The sequence below is a fragment of the Dendropsophus ebraccatus genome, chromosome 15, assembly GCF_027789765.1.
Source record: "Dendropsophus ebraccatus isolate aDenEbr1 chromosome 15, aDenEbr1.pat, whole genome shotgun sequence".
NCBI lineage: Eukaryota > Metazoa > Chordata > Amphibia > Anura > Hylidae > Dendropsophus > Dendropsophus ebraccatus.
Genome location: NC_091468.1, coordinates 22,883,796 through 22,896,183, shown reverse-complemented (window position 1 = coordinate 22,896,183; position 12,388 = coordinate 22,883,796). Strand labels below are relative to the sequence as shown.

Here is a 12,388-nt window from a genome sequence, read left to right as displayed (position 1 = left end):
CTATATGGTAACAGCGACATGATACAATTATTCTATAGGTCAGCCCGACCACAACCATATGTAGGTTTACGCAGATTCTCTAATGTTATATATTTTTTTTAAATGAAATCCTTTTTTTTGGCAATTAATTATAAATAAAATGGGCCTATTGTGACGCTTATAACGGTTTTATTTTTTCACCTACGGGGCTGTATGGGGCGTCATTTTTTCCGTCATGATCTTTAGTTTTTATTAATACCATATTTGTGAAGATCGGACATTTTGATCACTTTTTATTAATTTTTTTTTATATATAATGTAACATAAAATCGGTAATCCGCGCACTTTTTTCCCCTCTTTTCGTGTACGCCGTTTACCGTTCGCAATGACGCTTGTTATATTTTAATAGATCGGACAATTACGCACGCTACGGTATATTATATGTTTATTTGTTTATTTATTTTTATATGTTTTATTTATATAATGGGAAAGGGGGGTGATTTCAACTTTTATTGGGGGAGGGGTTTTGGGGTAGTGTGTTAGTGTTTTTAACTTTTTTTTTTTTACACATTTGAAGTCCCTTTGGGGGACTTTTACATAGATCAGTGTAGGTTTGATTTCTACACTGATGAATGCTATGCCATAGGCATAGCATTGATCAGTGTTATCGGCGATCTGCTCATTGAGCCTGCCTGTGCAGGCTCAGTGTAGCAGATTGCCGATCGGACCGCACGGAGGAAGGTGAGAGACCTCCGGCAGTCCGTTTTACCGATCGGGACCCCCGCAGTCACACACCCCCGCGGCGTTTAAGGAGTTAATGACACGCGGCAGCGCGATCGCTGCAGCGTGTCATTGCCGGTGAGGTCCCGGCTGCTAATTGCAGCCGGCCCCCACCTCCTATGAAGCGCGCTCCGCTCCGGAGCACGCTTCATAGCGGGAGAAACACCCAGGGCGTACAGTTACGCCCTAGGTCGTCTGGGGACAGACTTCCATGGCGTAACTATACGCCCTGGGTCGTCTAGGGGTTAAAATCAGACTGTGGCATCTATTTTTGGGACAATTCTGGCCTTCTTTGATATGTTACATGATCACTCATTTGCTGGGGTATTCAGTTTTTTTACTTTAGTTTTTGCCATGAATAGGTGTCCTTAGACTTTTTACTTACCCTGTATAAATGTGCATATGAATCGCTTTGATATTATATACATATACACACGTACCTACTACACCTGAGTATATTTGGGACTGTACCTATGGTGTGGTGCCCTTTAAAGGGGTTATCCAAGCTTAGAAAAACACTGTCCACTTTCTTCCAGAAACAGCACCTCTCTTCTCCTTAGATTGGGTGTGGGTTTTGCAGCTGTTCCACTGAAGTGAATGGAGCTAAATTGCAATACCACACCCAACCTGATGACAAAGGTGGCGCAGTTTGCACAAGAAAGTAGCAGTTTTTTTTTTCTAATCCTGAAAAAACCCTTTAAAGGAGCTGCCTTATTCATCTATTTGTAGCTGCCAATTTCATTCTTTAAAGAGAAAAAAATAAATAAAATAAATTAATCTCAAAAACAGAAAAGTTGTTTAATGTATTTTAATAGCAAACTTACAGGACAGCACAGAAGACAGACGACAACATTAAAAACATGTAGCTGAATGTCGGACGACTCCGTAAGAAAAAAAAGGGAGAGAGTGAATGGATGGAATTTTACTACATGGTAAAAAAAATGCTATAAACACTAAGTCGCCATCAATAAGAATTTTACTCAAGAAAAAAAAAAAAAAAAGAATTTCCAAATGCTGGCATTGTCCAGAAAAACAAAACCCTAACCGATCTATGATTTTTTTCTTTTCTTATAAAGTTGACAAGTTTTATGTTAATAAACCACTGAATGATCTTTTGTAGCTGCTAACAGTATTACATCCCTACACGGCTGAGGCAGCCATCTTGTGAGCTGAAAGAGAGGAAGCAGCCATTTTACGGAGGGCAGCACCAGTGTTTATGAAACAAATCCACTTCAAGAAGAACTGGAGAGGCGACAGAGCCGCGGCGTGTCCTCGCAGCTCTGAGGCCACCCGGGTTCCTGTTGAATTTCAGGCTGAATGTGAATTCAGCTCATATAATGGCCGCCTCAGCAGTGTTAAGGTGACAGTGACACTCTATATGTAGGATGTCACCCCCTGACTTCGCGGGGAAAAAAAAAAAAAATAATAATTCACACACAAATGAAAAATGGAAGAAGTTTGCCCACACCTGAACCTGTCCCCTACATTTCCATTCACAACCATATATTTAGGTACCTTTTTAACCCCACAGAGAAAAAAAAAATATATATCTAACGCTCAAACTACCAATTACAAGGAAGAAGAGATTTATTTTTTTTTCGCGTTTGAAGATGAACAAGATAGGAATTTTTTTTTTTCTTTTAAGCACGCTCTCCGCGTATGCGGCGTGCTAGCTGGATGTCTTTTGGCATAATTGTGACACGTTTGGCGTGGATAGCGCACAAGTTGGTGTCTTCAAACAGTCCGACCAGGTAGGCCTCGCTTGCCTCCTAAAAAAGACAAAAAAAACACATTAGCCAGATCATTAAAATGTACCGTAACAAAAACAACAAACAAAAAAAAAAAAACACTAATATATAATAACATAATAAAAGAAATCATTTTTAGAGGAGAGTTTCCTCTGGTCATGACGATCGTAACCAAACTGGAATACAGATGCTCTTAGAAGAGGTTATCCAGGATTAGGAAAAAATAAAAAAACTCAGCCTTAACAAAATGATAATTGATTAATGGCAATTTGTAGTGCATTTACTGTATTACCATATATTCAGTATTTATTTTCTTAAATATTTGGGTCTGATGGGCATGTGGCACAACATCTGTATGTCCAGTAAATAAAGAATTAAAAACACACACACAAAACCAGCTACTTTCTCTCAAACAGCACCATCTGTGACCACAAATTGAGGACTGGAGAGGTGTTGTTTCAAAGAAATCAGCTATGTCCCAATTTTGTAAGCATTTTTTTATTTTTTTTTAACATGGCTTGCTTTACAAACTTTTATCCTTTTTTTTTTTTTTTTAAAAAAAAGCAACAGTTTAAAATTGTTATCTGCTTTGGATAATCCCTGTGTGTTACAATAGTCTCTTAGCAATGAAGTAATGAAAAAATTAAAACTATATCCTCCTGCTGGGACACCTGGTGATCAGCTGTGCATCTGAACCTGGTAGTAAGTGTTCAATTTCCCTGCAGTGCCTCCACAGGTGAGGTGGTGCTTAACACCAGGCCCATTAAAATCTATGGGTTGCAAGCATAGTGCAGGACAGCGACTCACCATTCCAAGCAAGAGAGAAAGATCCTGAACTGAGGTCCATCCCCTCTAACTCAGAATTCCCTTATAGCATAATTGGAAATGGCTATTTTAATCTGGACACCACTTTAATTTTGTAGCATAACTGGGACTTTCACAAATCCCATTCACACCCATTGAAACATACTCCACTATGGAGATTGTATTGGACCTATGAGACCCCGCAGACCTAGAAGCCGCCGCTACCCGCCCCACAAGGAATACTCCGGTAGCGTCCACAATTGTGATGACAGATCTATACAATTGTGTTATTATCCTAAGCACTTAACTATTAGCCTGACCTAGAAACATTGATAATTTTAATTGGCAAGTAAACAAAGCTCTTCATCCTCACCTCCAATTATTGGCTCGGAAAAAAAACAAACAGAACGGGTGTAATTATTTCCATTATTACGCTCATCCGTTTTATATAGGAATAATTTAAAAACCAATTTATTCTGCTGAATGGCTTTCTGCAAGGATAACAGTCAATGGAGGCGATGGATGAGCACCGCATCTCATGGATAATTAAAGAGACAGCGTGTTGAATAGGAAGAGTCACCTACCCGAATGCAAATGTGGGAGCTACATAACAAAGCCACTTGTATCCAGCAGCATAACTTATGAGTGCATCACCTAACTGTCCTACCAGGCAATACCATGTTTCTCCTGTAGTGGCCACTGCAGGGAATACGAGTTGCTAGCAACGATCTGTTGATCACTGTATAGGATTTCTATTAAAGAGACATTCACATTTCACATGACAGAATCTGTCTCTGAATCTGGTGGTAGTCTTTTCAAAGAGGTGGTTTTTTGGATAGGATTGATTGTAATACTATACATCTCCATGGTAACAGACTACTGCGTAGTCAGGTCTTGCAGTTACCAGATTTTTTAGGTCTTTTTACTTCCTTGATACATACATATATACACACACACACACACCTATAACAAACACACCCTAATAAGCAAATAAAGGTGGGAATACCCCTTTAAAGGAATGTGTTATGTTGAGCTTAAAGTGACTTCCACTCGATGGCGGCAGCAATGAAGCCGCTTCTTGAATAGCAATAAGCTGCGCAGAGCACAATGTAGGGCAACGATCCTGCATCAAGAAAAAGGGCTACAGGCAATTTTAATAAAAGCCAAAATAAAGAATGGCTCAGATAAAATAAACCTGCATAATGCAGAGCGGCAGCCAATCCACAAGTGTAACTTATAAGCAGCAAGCTCTGTTATTACATTACTACTGCCATATAAGAGGAATCAATCAGCAATAAAATGGTTAAAGGGAACCTGTCCCCAGGGAGGCGGGCGCAGAGCCCACCCGACCCCCCGATGCATCCCCCGGATACTTACCCTTTCCGACGAGTCCTGTTCCTGGACCCAGGACGAAGATATCAGCGCCCGAAGCAGTGCGCACGCCGCTGAGATGAGTCCGATGCCCATAGAGAATGATGGCTCTATTTATTCTCTATGGGCGTCGGACTCATCTCAGCAGCGTACGCACTGCTTCGGGCGCTGATATCTTCGTCCCGGGACCGGCTCCATGAATGGGACTCGTTGGAAAGGGAAAGTATCCGCGGGCTACACCGGAGGGGGGGGGGGGGGGGTTGTGTGGGGATCGGGCTCTGTGCCTACGTCCCCGGTGACAGGTTCCATTTAAAGGAACAGAACCAAATAAAGTTTTATGGATGCCCTGTTTATTTGGTGGGTTATCCGATTAAAAATTTACTTTTTAAGGCACATTTACACGCACATGTGCAGCTATTGCTATCCATACATTTCAATGGATCAAATCTGCAATAGTGGAGGACAGAGAGTTGCTGTGGATCTATGGGTAGCAAAATCCACAAGAGCGAATTAAACCTGTGAACGAATTAAACCTGTGAATATACCCTTAAAGGGGAACTATTAGCAGGTTAGATGAATCTAACCTGCTGATATGTCCCTATTGCACAGGAGACGCAGAGGAGGAGGGTATGTCTCTTACCTTCATCCTCTGCACTGTTCCAGAGCAGTTAGTAGTTTGCTTCACGGTCTGGTAGGACCGCTAGGAGCACTGTCCACCCCCGACTAGCCTACTCCATTGATTATAATTACAGAGAGGTGGATTAGCGCTATGGTGGTGGGCAGTGCTCCCAACAGGTGCCCCAGGGCTTTAAATCAGGGATGGGGAACCTTCGGCCCTCCAGCTGTTGCAAGACTACAATTCCAATCATGCCTGGACAGCCAACGACTTTTGGGAATTGTAGTATTGCAACAGCTGGAGGGCCGAAGGCTCCCCATCCCTGCTCTAAATGGGTGCCAAGGAAGGTAAGAGACATACCTTCCTCCTCAGGGTCTCTGCTGCAGTAGGGACATATCAGCAGGTAAGATTTGTTTACCCTGCAGATAGTTCCCCTGTAAAGTAGTAACACTTTAAATATACATTTTGAATCTGGCAAAATCAGAATGTTACCTGCAAAGCACCAATGGCAGCGCTCTGGAAGCGCAAGTCTGTTTTGAAGTCCTGAGCAATTTCACGAACCAAACGCTGGAACGGGAGTTTGCGGATCAGCAACTCAGTGGACTTCTGGTAACGTCTGATCTCACGAAGAGCCACAGTACCCGGCCTGGAAGACAACAAGGAAACTTGTTACCCCACTGTGTATCAGAAAACCAGAGCTGCTCTCTTTTAAAGAGAGCCCCATTCTTGTCCTCAGGTTGTATGTGGTATTACAACTTGTCTCCATTGACATCAATAGAAGTGAACTGAAATAACATGCAGACACCTCAGTTTATGTGTGGTATTGCAGTTCCTTTCCACTGAATGGAGTCAATGGAGACTAGTTGTAATACCACAACCTGAGGACAAGAATGGCGCTATTCCTAAAGAAAGTAGCTCTGGTTTTTCTAACCCTGGATATCCCCTATAACAGGCTGCTACAAACTTTGTGGTATTCAACTCTCTAACATACTCTCATCATCTCTCTGGTCAAAACCTCAGCTTTCCATCAGTGAACAGGAACCTTTCTAGTTGCATGAGAAAAGCCCCAAAGACTTTCTATAAAATCCATTTGCTGCAGCAAGGAGAGAAGTGCATAGCTGGGAGCTTCTCCTCGCTTATCTACCAGGCTCAGCTACTTGTCAAAACTTCTTTCTAGATGAGATAAGTCACCATGACCAAACATCAAGACAGGATCCTCTCATAGCAAAAAGCTTTAAAATGTAGAGGAACTGAAAGACAAAAGTATAAGAGGAGGTTGCACTAGGGATAAAATGTAACTATCATTCTTTGGTGGCGGCAGGATACGCTGTCAAGATCCGGCAGCGCCATTGACTGCATTATATACAACAGCGCTGCTGGAAGAATTCAGTCTACAGTGTTTTGACAGTGTATCCGGCCTCCAGTGTAAAATTATAGTTAAACCCTTTAAGAATGTTGTGCAGCAAGTCCCTTTAAAAATTTGGAAATTGCCTCTAGGCCAAGTGTCATGCGAGGTCATGTGACCATGTCATCCCTGTGGCTACTGCAGTATATAATGTCAATAGGGTTCAGTGCACTGATTTAGAGCCTGATAAATATACAGTACCAAAAGGCCGTTTGCCACCTGGGCATGCTGGGAGTTGTAGTTTTAGAAAAATCGAAGAGCACTGGACAAGTCATTGAAAGGAACATTGAAACTGATCACGGTGTCATATGTAGCATAACATGACAAAAGGACACAAAGATCATCAAAAAGCATCTGTGCCATGCTCTGCTTCCACACAACTAGTGATTCCTAGGTGGCAGTGTATACCCCTCTCTCTATTCAAAACACACTCTCAGCCCAAACAAGCATGCATATGTATGGAGAGGACAGGAGGAACAGCTACTGGAGATGTGCAGGCAACTAGAAGGGGTTGTGTGGGATTAGAAAAACAGCGCCACCCATTCTCAGGTCATGCGTGGTACTGCAGCTCAACACAATTCACTAATAAACTGCTTTACCAGATATATCCCATATAGAGGTGTGGTACTGTTCCTGGAAGAAACCAGTTATTCTATAGGCCGTCCAGCATTAGATATGTAGAATACATGATGTCTAAGAGTTGCCATATTAGATGCACATATATATCTCAATAATTGCAATCAATGCAGCAAGATTATATGTCTTTCAGAAGCAGACAGACAGGAGTTATACAGCCAGATGCACTCTACAGGAAGAATAGTACTACCTCCTTATTCCCTCAGCACTACAGATAAGTGAACCTTGAGCATGCTCGAGTCCATCCTAACCTGATCGTTCGGAATTTGATTAGCGGTGGCTGCTGACGTTGGATAAAGTTCTAAGGCTACGTAGAAAACATGGATATAGTCATTGGCTGTATCCATGTTTTCCAGACAACCTTAGAGCCTTATCCAACTTCAACAGCCCCAGCTAATCAAATACCGAACGATCGGGTTCGGATGGAATCGAGCATGCTCCAGGTTCGCTCATCTCTACTCAGCACACTCCATAGGCAGAAGTAACATAATGAAACAGAGCATCCCCCTCTCCCCTGCTCTAGAAAGTGATATTCCAAACAATAAAACCTTACCCTATAGGGATAAAGGGGCGACCCTGCTGATAGCATCCATTCTGCACAGTACCTATGAAATGTACAAGAACTCAGTGTGCCCCTAGTGGCCACTCACTGAACTACAACACTTAAGAATACATTTTTTGACCATGTTTGAATTAAAACAGGAAAAATACAGCAAATTACTACTAAATTAATTGTACTACCATAGTATGCATACGTATGTAAACCTATAAGGCTGTATATAAGGTGCTGTTATGCTGAACAGTAAGGTCTATGTAAGCTTTCGCTGTCCAGGCATGATGGGAAATTGAGTTTTAAAACAGCTGGATGGTCTAAGGTTCCCCATCCTGACTTTATATGTTGCATACTGAAAAGCCCAATGTTCCAATACCTCTGCTTCCCATCAGTGCATGTGCTTGTTCTTTTACACAGGTATCAAACCTACAGCCCTGTGACTTTTGAAAAACTACAATTTCCACCATGCCTGGAAAGCCAAGGGTTGCTTGCAAAAGCTGGGGGGCTGCAAGTTTGACACCTGGGATCTAGAGGCAAAAAAAATAAGTAAATCAGGTCCATCTTATATAGCTACATCCTGTTACAATGCATCCGAGTAGGCAAGAGCTGTATTAGCACATAGTGGATTACCTACAGCAGTGTTGACCAATCAGCGTCCCTCCAGCTGTTGCAAAGCTACAACAGACTTGTAACAGCTGGAGAGACACAGATTGGGGAATAATGCAACAAAATTTTAGCTGTGTGAACAAGACCAGGTCATCAGACATTCTTATAGATGCATGTTCTCATTCATTGACAGCAAGCAGAGATCCTAGAGTGATTATAGGTCAGGATCCCAGAGTAATTTTGGGGTACTGAACTATCTAATAAACCCTTTGCAATTTTCCTTTTAATATTAGGATTTGTCCAATAAAGCGTGCAGGTGAAAGAACTCCAGCTACTGCCATTCATCCCATCTTATGCTTCTCCATAGAAATTGTACTCTGCTGACTTCTTCCTACACAAGAACAAGACTCCTATAGATCGAGGAAACAAGAGATGAGCGGATCCTTTCCTGCCTCAAGGTCCTGGACTAAATGGAAGTCAGTGACTGCAGCGATAATGGAGGTCACCCCAGACCACAGACCCTTTACTGACATTACGATCACTATAAATGTCAAAGCAGGTTAGCAAAATGCATAAGACGCTCTAAGAATCAATGTAATAATCCAGTCTCCGATCCATCACTGGAGGGCCTACAGAAGCCCATACATATTAGATGTATGTCTACCAATTCCTATGTATATGGCGGACCATTTATGACACAATGTTGTGGGAAAGTAGTGTCAGGCATGTTGCATAATAATATCCCAATGCAGGGGTGTCTGGAAGTGGCTTATATCCCGCTCATACCAGTCATCAAGCCTGTCCCCTAACATAATACAGTGGAGATCCTTAAGCATACTCATTTCCAGAATAAGCAAGGAAGGAGGGGGGAGGGGGGGGGGGGGAAGAGCTGTGAAACCGATTGATCAGCTGATAGACTGTATCCCTGTATAGGATGTAACTCCGGATCAGCAACGCATTTACATACTGGTATGCAGATTAATCCTGTGAGATATACCCTTTATACAAGGCTTGGAGGGAATCAGAATTATAATTCTCTCACATAAATAATGACCTAGGTTGTAGCTGCTGCCAAAAAAAAAAAAAAAAAAAAAAAAAAAAAATCTACAACCAAATTTATTCCCGCTTCCTTAAAACCTTACTAGATTGATTTGGGTTAAATGTTAGACTGGTGGCTTGTTTTCTCCAGCACACAAGGGGTTACACAGCAGGGACAGTGTGAATGTTGCCGGCGCGCCAGTGGCCTCTAGTGACGGCTCTGTGTAAGTGCACCATCCATGTCTGCTGGATCAGGTGGGAACAGTGCCAACAGCAGCGGATCGAGGAGTGCGGCGACCACCCCCACCCCGCCCCCCTCCTCATCCCTCCAACATGTCAGGCCACTCTCCACAACCATCCATCCCAAAACAAAACATCCTATATCCCCCAAATGACACCCAGGCCTCATTCAATATATACAAAATTACACAAAAAAAACACCCAAAATAGCCCAAAAACACTTCAAAATCTCCCAAATCCCCTCTAAGTGCAACCACTAATACAAATCTGCCTAGCTGCATGAAGCTGCTGTCACCCCAGCAGACAGAAAGGGGAGTTCTGGCTGTTTAACCCTTTCATGCACCCCTGATCAATGCACAGTAATAACCTCACTGTCAGCAGTAATATGCATGCCAACTAAAGTGCACTTAAAATTTTTTTTTTTTTTTGCATTTACCAAAAAAATAAAAAAATAAAAAAAAAATCTTAAAAGCAATCCCCAGTGTCACCATTCTGTATCAAAATCAATGCAAAACCTATAAATATACAAGATCTACAAGGATTTTGAGTTGGGACTGATTTCTGATGAGACTGTGGCACGCATGCGCAGCAGCCCCCCCTCCCCTCCCTCCATCCTTACATTACCTGTAACGATGTGGTTTCTTCACCCCTCCAGTAGAGGGCGCGCTCTTCCTTGCTGCCTTGGTCGCCAGCTGCTTCCTAGGGGCTTTTCCACCAGTGGATTTACGGGCTGTCTGCTTGGTACGAGCCATGATGGAGACAAGAGAGGAGTCCTAGACCTGCTCCCCCCAATAACAGCAGCACAGAGGAAGGAAGGAGGGGGAGGGGGGGGGCAGAAATAGAATCAGAGGATTTATTACTGTGGAATAAACACGCATTTCCAGCATTGCTTCTACTCCTTCCCATTCACCTAACATGACCGGTTTTCAAACTGTGGCGCTGCACTACCCTGAGCTCTCCTCCTCCCCTGCTACTATCCTTCACATTGAGGAAAGACATACATCCTACAAGGGGGGGCAACCCCCCCCCCCCCCCGACCCCCTTATCACCCCCTCCACCGGCTGCAGACTAACGACCCCCCCAGTATTAGGACTCCACTATAAGCAGCAGCAGCCAGCTGTCCAGTCAGAGCAATGCAAGAACTCCATCACTGCCCCCCCACAGCCATGCAGACAGCTTCCCCTCACCAGGACAAAGCCCTGACATCGTTTTGGGGGTGCAGACCCCTGCCACCCCCCCTGGAAGGATAAACTATAGGGCAATGCCACTAAGCAGCCGCCCCTCCCCCACCAGCCAGGTCCCAGCTGCTCTGAGAGCATGCAGGTTATGGCAGGACCCCCCAGACAGTATTGGGGGGCTGTGGAGCGGACTTTGGGGGTCCTGTGTGGGGGCGGGGGGCGGCAGCGCGGAGCGGGGACCGTTAAGCGGCCGCGACTGTTACAACATTTCAAACTGATACAATAAACATTGGGAACAGCTACAATGTATCCAAGTGCCCCACGTGTAACTGCCCCGGGGGGAGAGGAGGGGGAGGGGGTGAGTACACAGGGGGGGACCCGGACGGAATGGGGCCCCCCAGAGAAGAGTATATGGGGCCCCTGCTCTCTCTGTGGCAGCTGCTATAGGGGAAATTAATATGGTGACCAGAGTGAGAGAGACAAGATGGTGAAGCTCAGCAACAACTGGGGAGCACAGGGACATTAGGGGGGCATTTTGCGTCGGTTTTTAGCCACTTTCCCCCACAGTGAGGGTCCCGGGGGGCGCCCAACCTGTTAGAGCGGGGTGTGGGGGGGCGCCCGGTGCCGGTCTGGGGGGGCAGCGGCCGCGGGACTGGGGGATTTTGTCGAGTGAAGGAGCCCCGGGTAGTGAGGAGGGAGAGCTGGGGAGGAAGGCGGCTCGTCGTCTGAGGAGAGAGGACGGGGCCGCCGGCGGTCGCCGCTTTTGCAGCCCCAAAAAGTTTGTGTGGGGGTTCGGGAGGAGAGCCGGGGGGCCCCGGGAGGGCAGGGCGGGGGCCCGGGAGCGGTTTCGGGAGCTTTGGGTCCGCTTTGGGCTGAGGGATTTGCAGATATAAAACTTACCTTCCCCGCTAGCTGAGAGCACAGGCTGCTGGCTGCTAACACAATTGAAAAATGGCTGACATTGGTGTGTCCCACAAGCCTGCTAAGAGCTCCCTCACCGAGCCGCAGCCAATCAGGCACAATGGAGGGAAGGCCCAGCCGGGGCACAGTGTGTACAAACACAAAGACACGCTACCGCACTCTACTACTGCCTGACACATGCTGCCCGGGACAGGACTGCTGCTGCTGACAGGTGTGTGCTGCCCGGGACAGGACTGCTGCTGACAGGTGTGTGCTGCCCGGGACAGGACTGCTGCTGACAGGTGTGTGCTGCCCGGGACAGGACTGCTGCTGCTGACAGGTGTGTGCTGCCCGGGACAGGACTGCTGCTGCTGACAGGTGTGTGCTGCCCGGGACAGGACTGCTGCTGCTGACAGGTGTGTGCTGCCCGGGACAGGACTGCTGCTGACAGGTGTGTGCTGCCCGGGACAGGACTGCTGCTGCTGACAGGTGTGTGCTGCCCGGGACAGGACTGCTGCTGACAGGTGTGTGCTG

General features: G+C 45.3%; 1 protein-coding gene across 2 annotated transcripts; it reads right to left on the bottom strand.

Moving 5' to 3' along the window:
- Window positions 1-1,552: 1,552 nt before the first annotated feature.
- H3-3A (H3.3 histone A) lies at window positions 1,553-11,962 on the bottom strand. Of its 2 annotated transcripts, none has more exons than XM_069954688.1 (4): window positions 11,855-11,962; window positions 10,401-10,555; window positions 5,791-5,944; window positions 1,553-2,528 (listed from the first exon to the last, which is right to left on the bottom strand). In XM_069954688.1, the coding sequence occupies exons 2-4, from the start codon at window positions 10,526-10,528 to the stop codon at window positions 2,400-2,402; spliced, it is 411 nt and encodes a 136-aa protein (XP_069810789.1). In that variant the 5' UTR covers window positions 10,529-10,555; window positions 11,855-11,962; the 3' UTR covers window positions 1,553-2,399. The 2 variants fall into 2 exon arrangements, with proteins under 2 accessions (XP_069810789.1, XP_069810790.1); XM_069954689.1 differs by lacking the exon at window positions 11,855-11,962 and adding an exon at window positions 10,964-11,157.
- Window positions 11,963-12,388: the final 426 nt, after the last annotated feature.

Bases quoted from the DNA above. Each gene is read 5' to 3' on its own strand.
- H3-3A (XM_069954688.1), bottom strand. From the start codon at position 10,528: ATGGCTCGTACCAAGCAGACAGCCCGTAAATCCACTGGTGGAAAAGCC. The intron at 5,945-10,400 runs GTAATGTAAGGA...GTTGTCTTCCAG, and splicing joins AAGAAACCACATCGTTACAG to GCCGGGTACTGTGGCTCTTC. The intron at 2,529-5,790 runs GTAACATTCTGA...TGTCTTTTTTAG, and splicing joins CTGCCATTGGTGCTTTGCAG to GAGGCAAGCGAGGCCTACCT.